Source organism: Camelus dromedarius, chromosome 28, assembly GCF_036321535.1.
Source record: "Camelus dromedarius isolate mCamDro1 chromosome 28, mCamDro1.pat, whole genome shotgun sequence".
NCBI classification, from domain to species: Eukaryota; Metazoa; Chordata; class Mammalia; order Artiodactyla; family Camelidae; genus Camelus; species Camelus dromedarius.
In genome coordinates this window covers 14,401,704-14,418,140 of record NC_087463.1, presented here as the reverse complement: position 1 = coordinate 14,418,140, position 16,437 = coordinate 14,401,704, and the positions used below count along the sequence as shown (strand labels likewise).

The 16,437-nt window shown below is 45.0% G+C and overlaps 1 protein-coding gene across 2 annotated transcripts in view; it reads left to right on the top strand.

Moving 5' to 3' along the window:
• The first annotated feature begins 6,520 nt into the window (after window positions 1-6,520).
• The window catches only part of FECH (ferrochelatase), a 30,910-nt gene continuing 20,993 nt past the window's right edge, over window positions 6,521-16,437 (top strand). Inside the window, exons 1-2 of one of the 2 annotated variants that reach the window (XM_031441847.2) lie at window positions 6,521-6,679; window positions 11,320-11,455. In XM_031441847.2, coding sequence (XP_031297707.1) covers window positions 6,634-6,679; window positions 11,320-11,455 — 182 coding nt within the window. In that variant the 5' untranslated portion in view covers window positions 6,521-6,633. The remainder of the gene's footprint in view (window positions 6,680-11,319; window positions 11,456-16,437) is intronic. The other variant, XM_064480364.1, reaches the window with a different exon arrangement.

Genomic DNA, 16,437 nt, shown 5'->3' with positions numbered 1-16,437 from the left:
GCCATTCAAATGACTTAAGAACTAACTTTCCCTCTTTGCCAGTGTCCTGCAGGCATTTCTGGCCACTCAGGGCCCGCCACGCCAGGCTGCCTCTAGCATTTCCGAAACATTTCTTCTTCGGCATATAGAGCAGCACCACTCTATCAGAAGCAAACTTTCTACACTCTGGGATCACTTGGGGCCAAGAAGAATGCTGGTGACCAGGCCTCATCCCAGACCAACTGAATCCAAGTTTTCTTCTCCCTGTACCATTGCAGTTTCCTCCATGTTTTCTTCTGTTTGAGTTTCTGTTTTTCCTCTTCGAGGTGTTCCTCAGATGTCAAGTAGTGCCTGGTTATCTGCCGAGAATTCCAAATAGGAGATTAAAGTGCTTTGACGTGTGTGGGGAGGAGACGTGAACCCAGCTGTGGGCTGAGATGCCTGAATTGTCCCCGATGCCAGTAGCCTTAGGCGTTTCCTCTCGGGCTGGTTACAGTCGTCCATCTCCTGTGGAGGGAAAAGGGTGAAGAGGGCTGAGCGTACAACTTCAGTAAGTCTAGTCCCCTGAATCCATCTCATTCTAGCATCTCTCTCTTCCATCCCCACATCCAGAGGTACTTGCTGCTGCCAATCCCGAACCTCCTAGGAATTCTGTCGTGTAGATCTGGATCGTTCTTGTCTCAGGAGAGCCGTCTTAGGACTCGGTTTTCTTGTGTCTGCTCAGTCATTAACCATTTACCCACTTGCCTTCCAGCTCCCCACATTTGCTGTGGCTCCCTTTTCTTTTTTCCCTATCCTTACAGGTTTATGCTTGAAAACAAAACACACCACCACCAAAAAAACTTCTCTTGACATTTTAGTGGAGTTTTGGGGAGAAAGTGAAATCACATCCCTGTGCTCAAGCCCCCATCTTTACCCAAAGGTCTTCACTCTGTATTTGAAGACAACAAAAAGGAACGGGCGAAATGGTGAAAGGGAAGAAATGTTCAATTATCAGCGAGTAGGAAGGACAAATTAACAAGGCGAGTGATGAATGCTCTGTAAATTGTTTTGTAAAAAAAATGATGAATGAAAAGAATGAGTGAATGAATGGTTAGTTTCAATCCTTATGTCTACGTAGATGACCACTACCACTTCCTGTCAGATAGCTGTATCTGAAACACATTCAGGCAAAACCAAACAAGACAATATGAAAACAACGATAAAAAGGTGGTCTCATCTTTGTCTCCCACCAGGCGTCCTTCTGACTAGTGTGTTTCTCTTTTTTTTTTAGCCTCGCGATGGCTGAAGACCTTCAGATACTGGATTCTGGCCTCCCTCGGATCTCCAGTGCGCCATGATCTGCCCATTGCTGTCCTCTCTTCACTTCCCGTGGTCACACCCCTCAACACCTCTCTAGTGAACTATGGCCAATGTCTCATATCTTCTGTCCCTGCCACTTCTCTCTTATACACTGTAACCTGGACCCTGCTTGTTCAATTATTTCTCTCAGATCACTGCTGCAAGCAGGCCACTCTTCTCCATGACTACCCATGACTCCTGTTCACCTACCAACAAAGGTCTAAGTCCTCAGCACATTCAGGCCTGGTCCTCAGCCTTCTGGCCCCACCGTTGTCTGAGTCCCTCCCGTACCCTGTGCGGTGGCCAAGTGAACACCTTGCTCTTAGTTACCGTGTGCTCTTCTGCCTCCATACTGTCCCCCACATTCAGTGTATTCCAAGCCTACTTTTTTGGTAAATTCTAATGCCACGTTGATGAAACAGCATTCCTGTGTCCTCTCAGTGCAGTCAGCATTCACTTTTATCAGAAACTTCTGCTCATCTCTTCCTCCCTCTAAGCAGGTAACTTTACTGGATAAATATAGTTCCACACACACACCCTCCTCTCAGCTGAGTGAAAGGAACACCTCTAGGCGTCAGAATTGGGGAGGAGGAGTAGAGAGGGTCTCCAAGCCAGTGCTCTTAGTTTGGGGATAGGAGTTAGAGAGGGAATTGAACACAGATAAAGGCACTGGGGTGGGGGTGGGGGGGCTTAAGTTGTATTAAAATATACCCTTCATACAGAAAGGGGAATACATCAAAAGTCTGCAATACCATGAATTTTCAGAGTGAACACATCATGTACCCAGCTCCTAGAAGGCCCACCCCATGCCCAGACAGCAAAGTGGACCAATGGCCAGACCCCTCCCCACATGAAGTAGGGCCTTGGGGGGCTGGCCCTTCTTGAAATCTAGAAAACCAGCCCTGTAGCCCACAGAAGGACAAGGAAGCCTGCCATCTGCCCGGGGCTCTGGGCAGGGAATGAACGCTTGCTGGAAAAAGTCAACTTCCCTGGTCTGAATGCACCTACCAGGAGTAGGACCACCAAGCCAAGAAATGAACACAAACTCCATCTAAGACGGGTAGGACCCTGGGATCCCGGCAGAGGCAGACCAGAAGGCTCTGCAGGGACCCTTCCATGATCCCAGGGCAGAGGCTTCTCTGGGAAAAAAACAGTCTTATCCAATATTCTCTTAAACAAAGACAGAACCCTTAGGAGAAAATGAATGTATTTAGTCATGTGGTGCGCGTTCTAATCCTGGCGTAAGAGCTCAAGTTTTCTCTCTACACCGCAGGCAAAATTCACCTTTTGAAACATAAGCATGGGTCACTGTTGGAGGGAGATCACAATAAGACAAAGTCTTTCATCATCTTACAAAATCTTTTATGAATCAGCCGAAACTCCTTCCTGCTCCTCCCCACACACTCTGCTCAAGACAAGCGGTTTCTTTACTGTTCCTCAAGGCCTTATTATGGGGTAGACTGTGTCCCCCTACAAAATGATATGTTGAAACCTTCTTCTCTGGTGCTTGTAAATGTGACCTTATTTAACAATAGGGTCTCTGCAGATGTAAACCAGGTTAAGATGAGGTCAGTAGGGTGAGCCCTTAATCCAAAAGGACTGTTGTCCTTTGCAGGGAGGTGGAGGGTGGAGGGAGACGGTTAATGAAAAGAGACATGCAGGGAGAAGTCCACATGACCAGAGGCAGAGATCAGAGCGATTAAGGAAAGCCAAGAGTTGCTGGCCATTCTCAGAAGCTAGGAAGAGACAGGAAAGGATTTTCCCCGACAGATTTCAGAGTGAGCTTGGCCCTGTTGACACCTTGGCTTGGACTTCTAGCTTCAGAGCTGGAAGACAATACATGTCTGTTGTTTGAAGCCACCTGGTTTGTGGTACTCTGTGCCAGCAGTCCCAGGAAACAACACAAGTCTCAGACGTGTTCCAGCACTCGCTGATCCCTCTGCTTGCAAAGCCCTTCCGCAGAGAGCCTCCCTCCCTCCCCACCGGCCCCTGCTTGATCGCTACCTCTGTTGAGAGGTCATGTCCAGCCACACCACCGAAACTGACAGTTCCTGCCTCTCTCCATTCCTTTGCCTCTCTTATTTTTTCTCATGGTTCCTAGGCATGGAACTGGACTTTATGTTGTGTATCTTGTTTACTGTTTGCCTTGCCTTCTAGAGTATAAGTTCTGTGAAAACAGAGACCATCCAATTCATTGCTGTAACAAACAGTGCCCACCACCTGCCTGGCATAGGTAGGCTCACGGTTCATATTTGTTATAAATGAATGAGCTACTTGAGAGTACAGTTTACTTTTTACTCTTATCTTTCACATTGCCTGCTTTAATGCTTTGCTCGTAGTAGATTCTCAGTAAATATGTGTAGATGAAACAATAAGCCCATCAACTCTGGTGGGCTTAAGGCTCTGCGTGGTTAAGAGGGGGCAGTCAAAATGCACATCGCATCGGCCTGGATTCGTGGCCTGCTTGCTGTGAAACAATTGTGGGGACAACTGAGCAGATGTCTCTGAGTCATCTCTATAGCTCTCCACTGGTCTGCCTCACGAAGCCATTGTTTCTCTTGCACTGAACACTACCTCCCCTGCCCTGCTGTTTTTCTGAGTAAGGAGATGGAATTGAGAAATGTAAATTTAGTTTGTGTGGCTCAGAGGTGCCAATCATGGCAAATAATGAATTAGGGGATTCCCCACCCCCTCCCCCGGCCTTTTCCCTGAAGCATTGAACTGAAACCAACAAATGCATTTTATTTAGGACCACAGGATGAACTCTGAGTGTTGTCTGTGACAAGAGAATACTTTCTTTACTAATTAAGTCACTGGGGCTCAGACAAACCCTCTGCCATGCGGTGCGGACGGTGCCACTTACCTGAGTTGGCCCAGGGACTGTGCCTTCTGTTTGCTAAGGGAAGTGGTAATAATTTTGTTACAATATGTAAGCCAGAAAAAATATATATTTACATATACATACATGTGTATATACATATACATAGCAATTAAGCTCATGTAGTTTTATAAATTTCTTTAGACTTTCAAGGGCTTTTTTGGATTTCTTAGTGAACCCATCTTTAGAATTCCCAATTTCTGGTTTAAAGGGTATGTTTTCCAATCAGTTTTGAAAAGGACTCGTATAAAACACATTTTATCTGCTTCCACTTGAAAAGAACATAAAAATGTACTCATTGAAAAGCTGTTGTATTTGATGTTTGTAAGAAATAAGCCATAGATTAGAAGCAACAAATGTCATGAAATTCTCTTCGGGGAAAAATAATGAAGTTCAGTTTCAGTTTGTAATCTGTGAGTCTTAATATGTGCATTAGGAGGGTTTATACATGAGTATAATTTTGAATGAGTTTTTTAAAAGTCAATAAAAATGAAAATACAAGATGTGAGGAAAATGTATGAAATGGTGCTAATTCATTTTTTTTAATGTTATTATGTCAATATACTTAATAAAGCATGTTTTGCTAGCTCCTTTCTTTTTTCTGGTCAGATACAATTTTAACCCATCCCAGTGCTGATCCTGTGAGATTTGGCACCTTTATGCCTTGTCACTAATCATCAGCATTTCCCAGGGAGGGGCCAGGAGCCCCCTGCTATCTCCCCTTAGCAGGAGGGGCACAGCACCCTGCATGGAGGAGTGACTTATCCAGGGCCTCCCAGAGGTGGCCAAGAAGAGCCCACATAGCCCAGCCATTTAAATCCCATGGCCTTTTCTAGTTCTCTGGCCTTGTCCACACATTTTCCAACACAGCATTTCAAAATGTAGAGTCTTCCTGTGTTTATTTTAAAGCAGTGGGTTTAGGCTTTAGGCAGAGGAGTACATTCTAAGGATCATCTCTTTCAAGGGCAAATTAAACTACTGTAATTGTCATTCTGAGACTAGAGAGTTAGCAAAAGGTATAGGAAAGTGGTTTGGTACTAAGAGCAAGTTTCACTGTCCATTTCTCAGGGAACATCTCCTGCTTGCTTTAAAGATCATGTGGATAGTATGAAAGGCAATCCATTTAATTTGACATTTTAAAACTGAGCTTATAACCACAAGGAGGACTGACTTTAATAATATATAAACTAATTCAATCAGGAGCATTTTTAGCTGCAGAAAACTGGTTTTCAGCTCAACCTAGATGTCATTTTCCTGGAATGTTTCACATGGTTTGCCCCCTTAATTCATCAGGTCTTTGCTTAAATGTCCGTGAAGATTTCTCTGACCCATCTATTTCAAGTTGCTAGTTAGCCTCCCTTCCCCCATCTCTGTTACATGGCTCCATTTGGTCATCGTCACCTTAAATACTATATATTGTGATTACTTTCTGTCTCTCCCCTAATCCCCATGGAAGTCCTTTATCTGCTCTGTTCACTGTTGTTTTTCCAGTGCACACAGTAGGCGCTCAATACTTGTTCAATGAATGAATGATGCCTGACACCTTTCTATTCCACAGGTTGGTCTTGTACTCGGCGACCCACTGAACATATGCGCCCGGTGGGTGGGTGGACGTCGGGGAATGTCACAATTGCCATAAGCGAGTCGGGCACCTGTTCCGTGGGCAGGAAGGAACCAGGCCGTTACCTTGCGAAGGTGCGCAGACACGATACCGACGAACCTTATCGAATCAGCCCTCCAAGAAAGGCATTTTCCAGACTGGCCTTCACTTTTCCTCCTGCTCTCATGTTTAGCAGCGTGTTTGCTTTCTCGTCCCAGCCGTCAAAGTTTGCTGCATAGAGATACTACAGAGGAACTGAATAATTATGTCATGAGTGTCTGATACAAAATAATTTCTTTTCCTATTCTGAAAACAAAGCAAAACAAAATAGGGTCGGCACAGTTGTGCTGTAACTAGGCAGCAAAACTGGAGAATTGAAGCCAAAACAGTCTTATCGAGAAATTTCTTTGCTGAGTTGTGGCTTTAGTTCCTGCGTTGGTCAGGTGAGCCCAGACAACCAGGGCATTCGTTCAGGGCGATCTGGGGTCAAGCTGGACTCCACCGCACGAATTTTAGGTGGTTGAGGGAAAGGTGCCATTAGCATAGCTCTGGGCTCTTTCTTACCTCGGGGACCGCCCTGCGGCCCGGAGCGCACCACACGGGGGGCGTGTCTCCGCCTGGCCCCGCCCCAGAGTCCCCGCCCCGGCCAGGCAGCGAATGAGCGGGTGCGCCGCCTGGGCGCAGGGAGGGGCCGCACGTGATAAGGCAGCCGGGGTGCCGGGCGCTGAGCTCTGAGGCTCAGCGTTGGCCGGGCCCGCTTCGGGGTGTGCTGTCGCGGGAGGAACCCACGTCCCGGGCCGAGGCTGCCCCGGGACTGCTTTTAGTCAGCACAAACATGGCTGCGGCCCTGAGATCTGCGAGCGTCCTGCTCCGAGATCGGCGTAAGTGGGGCTGTCGCGGCCGCCGCCCAGGCCGGGGTCCCAGTGACGGCGGGGACAGCGGGCAGCTGGCCGCTGGGGCCTCCGGGCCTGGGAACTTCCAGGAGCGGCGGCGGGCTGCGCAGAAAGCTGCTGGCGACTGGGCGAGGGGCGGAGAGGGGATCCGGAAAGGGGCCCTCCCCTGGAAGGGGCTAGAGGGGGTCCGTGGGTCCCCTGAGAACCCTGGGAGAAAGCGGGAAGGGGTGCCGGAGTCCCATCGGTAAGCTGGGTGGCCATGAGCAGTGGCTGAATTTCTCAGAGCCTTAGTTCTTATCTGTAAGTTAAGAATAATGATGGTCACAGAGTTGTGAGGATTACAGGAGGCAGAGTGTGTTAAGGGCCTGCCACAGAGAGGACGGTAACGAAGGCAACCTTTTGATCGTCATCACAGTGGGCATCTTCCCTGGGGTTCCCTCCCTCGTGGTGGCGGTCACACTGTGCCCACTGCTGCAGAGATATTTGGAGAATAAATAAGACCCATTGACAATACTACACGTTTCTCATACAGACATGAACGCAGGTTGTGAACATAGGATGAGCTGACCCGCCTCTGGTTCAGACATACCTGGCTGAAACACTAGCTCTGCAGCATTCCCGTGACCCCCTGAGCGAGGCACTCAACCTAGCTTGTACTTTGCTAAACATAAAAGGAGAAGGTAATGCCTCAGAGATCTGCTATGATTAGCTGGATACAGGTAAAACCTGTAGCACAGTGTTTGGCACACAGTAAATACATAGATACCCTCAGAATGTTCTATTGTTATTATGTAAAAGGATGCCATCTACTAAGATGTTTAATTAGTGCATTTGAATGGTGACTGGACACAGACCTGACTTATATTTCCAAGAAGTTCCCAGTCTGGCACCTACTGAGAAGGAGTGGAGAGAATCCACTCTGAACCTCCCTATCTTATTACAGCTGTGTTTGTTAGAAAAATGATAAGGATCAGGTGGCTTAGGGCAGTAGGGGACAAAAGACATTATCTTTTAAGGAAAGGCAGCACAGTGCCAGTAATGGTGCTGAAAGAGATATCAAAGTAGTCTTTTATCGACCCTTCCTGTGGCAAAGAATGTCTCACAGGCTGTAGATTTGAGGTCCTAGAACAATACGAGAAACTTTAAATGATTTGTTGTTCAGTGGAAGGATTCAGAAACTATAGCAGAAGTAGATATGAGGTTCAGTTGAATTACAGACTCTGATTTTAAGATGTAGTTATAATACTTTATCTTGTTTTATATGAAGAGATTAACATCTGGGTTAGAAAGAATTGAATATTACTTCTCAAAATGAATTCTCAAAGTGAAAGTAAAAAAGCAAGGTTTACACTGTTTTGTTTTTTTTTTAGAAAGTGGGTAGAATACTGAATTATTGTTTCTTTGTGCTTTTTTCTTTCCAGATTTTCTATGTTAGGCATATCTGTCTTTTGTAATTAGAAGAAACAAATCTAGGATAATAAAAGAGTATCAATGTTTAAACATTTTGGCTCCATACCAGAAAATAACAACTCTTTTCTTAAAGCCTCCCCTCCCCACGTGTTTTTTAATAGTCACAATAAGAACTTTATTTCTGTTAATTTTTTTAATGGTATGTATTTTTGTAAGTAAGTTTTGAAATAATCTTCATCTCCTATGTGATAGAAAGTGTACTTGTGTACCCTGTTTTCTACCCTCCCCTGTACCAACCCCCACCCCCCCAAGCATCCAAGCTATTAAATAATTTGGTTTCAGAGAGCCAGTTAATATCCACAAACTTCTTAAGTCACTGATATACTTTTGAATAATTGACCTATTGGGTTTGTCCAGGAATTAATGAAGTTTTGTTTTCTCACATCATCTTCTTTTCTTCTGCCTAACCCTTAATTTTATGGGCTTTTATTGTTTATTGGCCTTCTAAAGGTAGACCAGTTGTCCATGTCAAGAGTAGGGTTAGAATTGTTTGGTCTTAGTTCGTAAGTGGGTAATTCCTTATTATTGCATATTCTTCTTGTTTAACCACATCCATCGTGCCAGGCACTGTTCTTGGGGCTGCACATAGATTTTAAAACATTTTCCTAATCTTTACAACAGCCCTACAAGTTTGGCCTTATCACTGTTTTACAGATGAGAAACATGTGGCTTGGAGTAGCTCAGTGAGTTGCCCAAGTGCTGTCACACTGTTTGGTCCTATCTGGAATTTCTGCTCAAATCTCCCCAGCTCCAGAACACACACTCTCTATACCACACGATGCTGCCTGTGCCTTCGAATTTCTCTTTATCTGTAAGCTGAGTATATTCAGGAGTCTCAGTCGGTTTTCTGAATAATTACTTTAAACTTCTTTAGCTAGATTAATGCTAATCATTTGGTAGGAGACTCTCTGTTTCTCTAGAATCTTCTGATCATTAGGGGAGAGGGGTGTTTTAGAGAAGTCCTTGAAAGGTGGGTGTATTAACCCTGTGTCCGGAGCCCAGAGGATCCATAATTAGCAGCATCACCCTCCTTTGAGAATTTATTTAATCTCAGAGAAGAGAATTTTGTAAGTAGCGGGCATGGCGATAGTTGGGCACCTCAAAAAGCTACTCATTTCCAAATTGTACTAGGAAATACTAACATACTAGTTGGAGACTCTAGTCTCATCCTTATTCCCCACCCCTTTTAAGGATTGCAGGAGGAAATCTTATTACATTACCAACAGTCAAATCATGTAATGCCAAAGTTATATTCTGATACCTCCTGGAATCTGATATAATCTCATTCATATAGGGAATTGCAGACATCGCGGCATGATTGAGAACCTGGTTAAATCTCACCATGCAGTTCAGAATTGAACTTGTCTAAAACAAGGAGATGTGAGTTGGTTTGAGACTTCGTTTGAGTGGAATTGAACTTCTTTATGTCAATCTCTGCACTTCCACTATGGGTTAATAAGGATGATTCCGCTTCAGTAAGCTCACATAATTGGCTCTGTTGGGAATGTTTGCACTATGGATAGCTGGAAATCTAAATGGCCTGGAACTATCATTCTCCTATATTTTATAGACATGCTAGGTGATAAAATAAAATCAGAGCAGGTGTAGTCCTAGGTTCTAGACACCACCAGAGCTAATCATACATGGCGGGCCCTGTGCAGAGCGCTTCACTAATCTTACCTGGTGTAATCTTTACAAGGATGCAGATAGCAAGGTTTCATCACTTTATAGCTGGGGAAACTAAGGCTCAGAAAGATTATAATGCAGCTCCTGTCATATTACTAGTAAGCGGCAAAACTGGATTCTGGGTCAGATCTGCTGATAGCCCAAGTTCCTTATCAGAACACCTTTGACTCGTAAGGAGGAGAAGGGGAGAAGGGGACTGATCTCAAGCTGGTTTTGGACCTGCTGGTTGGTGAATGGGGAGAGGGGTCATGCATGTACCATGGGGCACGGTGGTAACCGCTGTCCCACATGCCATCTTCAGTACCTACCGTACGACTTCAGTTTAATTTCACTCTGGGTTTGTTTAGGGATGAATATTCTTCATGCTACAACTGGTTGTGGCCCATTGACCCCTCAATTCAGATAGTCTCTCTGGGCCCACAACTAAGTCTTGGAGGGCCTGGGTCAAGGGTACAAAAGGACAGCCACATGTAACAGGCTAACAAACTGTGAAATGTGTTCTGTTCTCCGCTGACACATAGAGCCTCCTGATGGCCTGGAGGGGTGAACTCTTGAACTCTTCAGGCATCCTGCAGAAACACTGCGGCCCTGAGAGAGGTGCCCAGGTCTGCAGGTTTCCCTGCTTCTCTTCCCACCGCCGGCTCCACCCTGCCTTGTGGGGAGTCTTGTGTATACTCCAGCATGTCTGCTCAAGCTCTGTTCTTGGCCCTGTGAACAGCCAGGTCAGGAATTGCTCATACTGGTGGTGCAGCCCACTCTCAGGAGGGTGGACCCAGGAAAGGGGCCTGTACAGACCTTGGAAGTGGATGAGGGGCTTTGGGGGCAGGGAATTCTAGGGTCCTGGGTACTAGAAGCCTGTCAGTGTGGTCTGGGCTCTGTGGGTCCATGAATCCTTGGCTGTGTAGACTGCACACCCCATAGGGAGGGGTGCTGCAGGAGACGGGCCAGAATTGGCTGTGTAAAGCCGAGGCCCCCCCACCCTTGTCAGGGTCCAGAGGCAAGACTAGGGTTCTTGGCACTGGAGCCTGATTGGAGAAGTCCTGTAGGCTGATGTGAGTGCCAGTGTTGGAAAACTGACCCAGTTTCCACTCCTTAAATCGGCAGCCCTGTAACCCTTTCTGCAGGCTCCTCACCTTCCATATGGACAGCATGCTGCCGCCAGTAACTGTCATAACGTGCAGTGGTTCTCATGAAGGGTCATCTCAACAAAGGCAGCCGAGGCAGGGAGAGGAGGTGTTTGTGGCTGCTAAAAAGGCTCCCGGCATGTCCTGCTAAGCCAGCCTAGGGGATGCTACCCCATCCCCTCGGAGAGGTCTTCAGAGCCTTCAGCCACCTGCGGAGAAATGCTGGGAAAATCACCTCTGCTGTAGCATCTCTTTAAATTTTAAATCCAGGAATTATGCTCTGAGGACCTCTTCAAAAGAAATTACTTTCTGGCTAGATTTCATGCTACCACTTTAATTTTGTCACAGTGGTGTGTGCTGGCCCAAGGGCTTGTCAGCCATGGAGGTGTCAGTCGGGTGCAGCCACAGCCGCCGCCGCCGCCACAGCCACAGAAACAGCCCAGCATGCCAGAAGCCCCAAGGCTCAAGTTCAACCGGGAAACAGGTATGAGTCTCATTTCAGTACTAATGCGGATTTCTCTTTCTTGATGCAAATCCCAGTGGATACAAGCTACCTAGGAGGAAAGGTGCTGGGAAAACCCAGTATGTAAGGAGTGGTATGTTATTTTCTTGGCTTTCCTTCAGTGACTGGTAAACTACAGATTTCACCTCCCATTAAGGCTTTATCTTTTTTTTTTTTTAATTTTGACAGATTTAAAAATGTTTTATTTAACAATTTTCCGCCAGTTTTATTGAGATCTGATTGGCAAATTAAAACCCCACAGGGTTTTGTTAAAGGACACAGAGTTGATACAAACAGTCTGCAAATCATGTAGGGATTTAGTTCTGGAATATGTCATGTAACACAAATTATATGTACACCAGAAATGTGTTTATGAAACCTAACAGAATTATACTTATGAAATGTATGCCCTGTACAGGAAAAAGAATAACTAACCTACCAAGAATTTCTATAGTAAACTGTTAATCCAGTGAAGATAATTGTAAATGACATCATATGATTTATAGTTTACTAAAGAAACAAAGTACACTTCCAGCTTCACTCCTGCTATTTGTGGTGGCCGTCAGCAGGCGTGGCCTTGGTGCTGCATGTCCTCTGCAGTAAGAGAAGCCACAGCTGTTCTCAAGTCTTCCTCTGGTACAGAGGCAACAGAAGACTACACAGGACACTGATTTAGATGAGTACATGGGTAGGAGTAGCGCACTTCAACACTAAGCAGAGGGAAAGGATGGAAGTAGCTGTGAGCAATTAACGCCTTGACCTTGCTGGTAGACCAGATGTTCTGGAGGAGTTACACAGCTATGAAAATAAAATAGTCTCATTCTATGTTTGTTGCTTTTCATTATGTGATCCTGGATATATATTTGAGCACTTAGTAAACTGAGGCTTGTTGAGGCTAGGGCACGAGGTTGGGGTTTCAAATCATCTCCTTTCAGCTCTCAGGCCTCCTAAAAGATCACACGTGGGGAGGAAGACAGGCCTGGGGGCGTGTCCAGCAGGACACCATTCCTCCATTCCCCCCACTGCCCCTCTTTTCTCACCTCAGCCAGAGCACAAAGTGCTTTAAATATTTAGGGTTTGGGGTAAGTATTTGATATAACCTGAAGAACTGACTGGATGTGGAACCCTGGAAAGAAAAAATTACTTCACTACTATGTTATCTTAGTGGCAAAAGTCATTCACATAAATAGCCTTAATATTAAATTATTAAAATTGAATGAAAATCTAAAAAAATCCCCAAATTCTAGTCAGTAACTTTATATCATATTTATACAAAAGAAATAGATTCCTTTTAGAAAATACTGACAGGGGAAAAAAAAATCACTGATAATCTCACCACCCACTATTTTCTCTCTCTGTCTGGATCTATTAGTATTTACTCGGTATGTGTTTACTCAAAATGTGACAATACTGCATATATTATTTTTATAACTTTTTATTTAATAATGTGTCTACCACATAAATATGAACAGTCTACATTATTTTAATAGCCTGAGTATTTTATTAAATCATAATTTATTTATTCAGTCTCATGTTATGTGGCGTGTAGGTTATTTCCAGTTTTTAAATATTAGGGACCATGAAGTGGTGTCTTTCTGAGTCATTCTGTTGCCAGACATCATGAAGGCGTGTTCCTGCATAGCGCTCAGGCTGGACTAGACGAGAAACATTACACTACAGATTTATCTGCAAAGGGCTAGATGGTACATTTTTCAGGCTTCATGGGCCATTTGGTCTCTTTTGCTGTTACTCATCTCTCCTGTCGTAATGTGAGAGCAGCCAAAGATAATATGTAAACAAATGAGTGGAACTGCCTTTCATTAAAACTTTATTTACAAAAACAGGCGGTGTGTGTACAAATCTGGTCCATGAGCTGGAGTTTCCCAGAGGCATCTTCAATCCTCCTACCAGTTACATCCTGGAGGTTTAAATGAAGAGCTGGAATTTCTTTTTTATCTTGATGCTGATTGTCTATAGTAGAATAGAATTCTTCTGTTCCTTTGTTAATTGATGAGCTGAAGTTTCAGTTATGTCCAACTAATAGTTCAAAGGAAAAACCTCATACTTTGAGAGTCCAAGAATATAAATGGCAAAATGTTACAACCTTTTCAAATGAGAAGTTTTCAATATGGTTGCTGTGATACACTTTTACATTCAAACAAAGGGAGCTTGACCATTCAGACCTTGGTCTCAGATGTGCTCTGTCTGGAGGGGAGAAGAGACAGCGACCCTTGACTAAAGCTTTGCACTTCACATTTGGGAATAGAGGGGTATCTGACCAGGGCTTACTAATGCGCTGTTTGTCATGCGCAACACAGTCTTGTATTAAATGCACGTGTATTTAGGTATTTTCAAATCATGTGAGTCTTTCATGTATAAGATCAACACGGTTTGCAAAACATAGGTTTGCAGGGCAGAGTAGAGTCCCATTTAAAGCCACTCTTGTTCTGAGCTCAGGTGTTATAGATGGAAAACAGTTCTAAATCCCGTTTGCACATTGATGCCCTCTGTGGCTTAGGTAAGTCTCTTAGCGTGGGGTTTCCTAACCAGCAATCTGTTAACTGGCAGCAATCCATGGAAAAATGTACTTAATTTATTGTGAGTCACAGCTTTTGAGGGCAAAAGACAGAATCCCAGGAGAGCACCAGTGGTCTAAGTGGAAAGACTAAGGGACTATTACAGTTTCACAATATAATGAATCAGGAATTTTCAGGCATCAGAAAAAGAAAACTAAACACCAGTTTGTTAACTCATTGATAGAACTTCTGGTCAAAGGAGGTGGAAAAGTCATGGAACAATAACTTCAAAGTAGTTGCTTCGTTTAATAAAAAGGAGATTAAACCCCTTTCCTCAAACACAGTGGCTCTAAACCGAGGGTGGGGAGGCATTTTTATTCCCTGGGACATATTTGGCAATGTCTGGAGACATTTTTGGTTGTCACAGCTGGAGTAGGGTGTGTGCTATTGCCATGTAGTGAGTAGAGGCCAGGGTGACCCCCAAACCTCCTACACAAAGGAGTGTCCAGCCCCAGATGTCAGCAGTGCTGAGGTCGGGAAGTCCAAGGCTGAGACGGTGATGTGAAAAGTGACTTGGTTAATCTTTAATGGGGTCTAAACCAGAAAGTCCTGACTCCCTTGTAATGCAGCACTTCTCTTTCCCCGGGAATTGGTTCTTATTTTGGAAAGTTAGGCTGAGAAGTCAGATTTCTACCTCATCTGCCCACAGTGTGTCTGATCAAGAAAACGGCTTCCACTTACACACTCTGCTGCCCAACATCGTTACCAAATATCATTAGTGCTTGTTGAAAATTGCAATTCAGATTTCATCAGGCTATCATGAGCCTGAGAACACTTTCAAGAAGAGTCTTCCATACTAGAGCCATCTCAGCAGGATTGCTTTGATCACTGCATTAGCTAGAGGTGGTCTTGATGTGGGAGATCTGGAAAGTAAATCTCGAAAGAAAACCCCCAGGGGAGGAGGGTATAGCTCAGTGGTGGGGTGTGTGCTTCGCGTGCACAAGGTCCTGGGTTTGATCCCCAGTCGCTCCATCAAAGAATAAATAGGAAGTAGACCCTGAGGCATTTATGATAATGGTGTTTTAAATGAACCTCAGGCTGTTTCTCAGTGGCTCTATCAACGCTGCATGGAGAGTGTATGCATCTGATGGAACATTATTCAGCCACAGAAAGGAAGGCAGTACTGATTCATGCTACAACGGGGACGAACCTTGCAGACCTTATGCTGAAAGAAACCAGAGGCGGACGGCCACACATCATGCAAGAATAGGCAAATCACAGGCCCAGAAAGCGGACTAGAGGTTGCCAGGGGTAAGGGGGAGGGAGAACGGGGAATGGCTCTAATGGGTACGAGGGCTTTTTTGGGGTGATGAAAATGTTTAGGAATTAGACAGTGGTAATGGTTTCCTGACCTTGTGCGTATATGAAAAACCACTGATCCGTACAGTTTAAAATGGCAAATTTTAGGATGTGTAACTTACATCTAAATGTTTACAAATGTTTAAAAGAATGAATGGAAGACACTCCTTGTCCATTGCTTTCCCCACCTCTTTCACTGCTCCCCCGTGACCACCCACTTGGGAATCTGCAGGCCCCGAGTTCCCCAGGGTCCCATTTCAGGCTTTGACCTCATGGTTCCAGCCAGGCCCCAACAGAGAACTCGTCCTGGCCTGGCTCACTTCCCGCCGCCATGCAGGCTCCAGGGATTTTGGAAGGTTATGTTTTTGTGTAATCCTTTTCTTTTGAAGTTTCCCAGAACCTGCTTGACTTTCTTTTTCTTTTTGTTCATTCAACCTGTGATTCTTTAGCCTGGGTCTAATTTGAATAATGTAGGGCAATTTCTTGCAGGAATTAGCCAAGCGATGGGTCTAGGTGAGGGATGGGAAGGTGAGTGCAGAGGGGGAAATGTAGTTTATCCCAGCAGGAGACACTGAAAACGAATAAAGGCCTGCTCAGGAGGAGGAAGCAGAGGACAAGATGTCATTTACGTCAGTAATAACTGAATCATTAACTAAAGGGAAGGGAGAAGAATAAGAGGGTGAGCCATGGGCTGGTATTTTACTGTGGGGGTTTAAAATGATAGGGAAACCCAAGGCTTCTCTGTGTAGAATAGAACTTACTCATTTAGCATAAGCTGGCACCTAGGGTACATACATTGTCCGCTTAATTCTCATAATAAGCTTTTTGGGGTAGTTGGTGGACTCTCTGCTCTGCAGACGAGAAAACTCAAGTTTGGAGCGATCGGGCAACCTGTGCCGTCACGAGGCAGTCACGTGAACAGGTACTTTAGTTCCAGTTTTAGGTTTATACCTTGACTCTCAGTCCCTAAAGAATGAGATCTTGTTCAGGGCTGAGAGTTTCATAGAGAAACATTTGCGCCCAGTGAAATCCGGTGCCTGGGATGGAGCTAGAAGGTGAAGGTCAGAGCCCGAAATGGCACCTGGGATG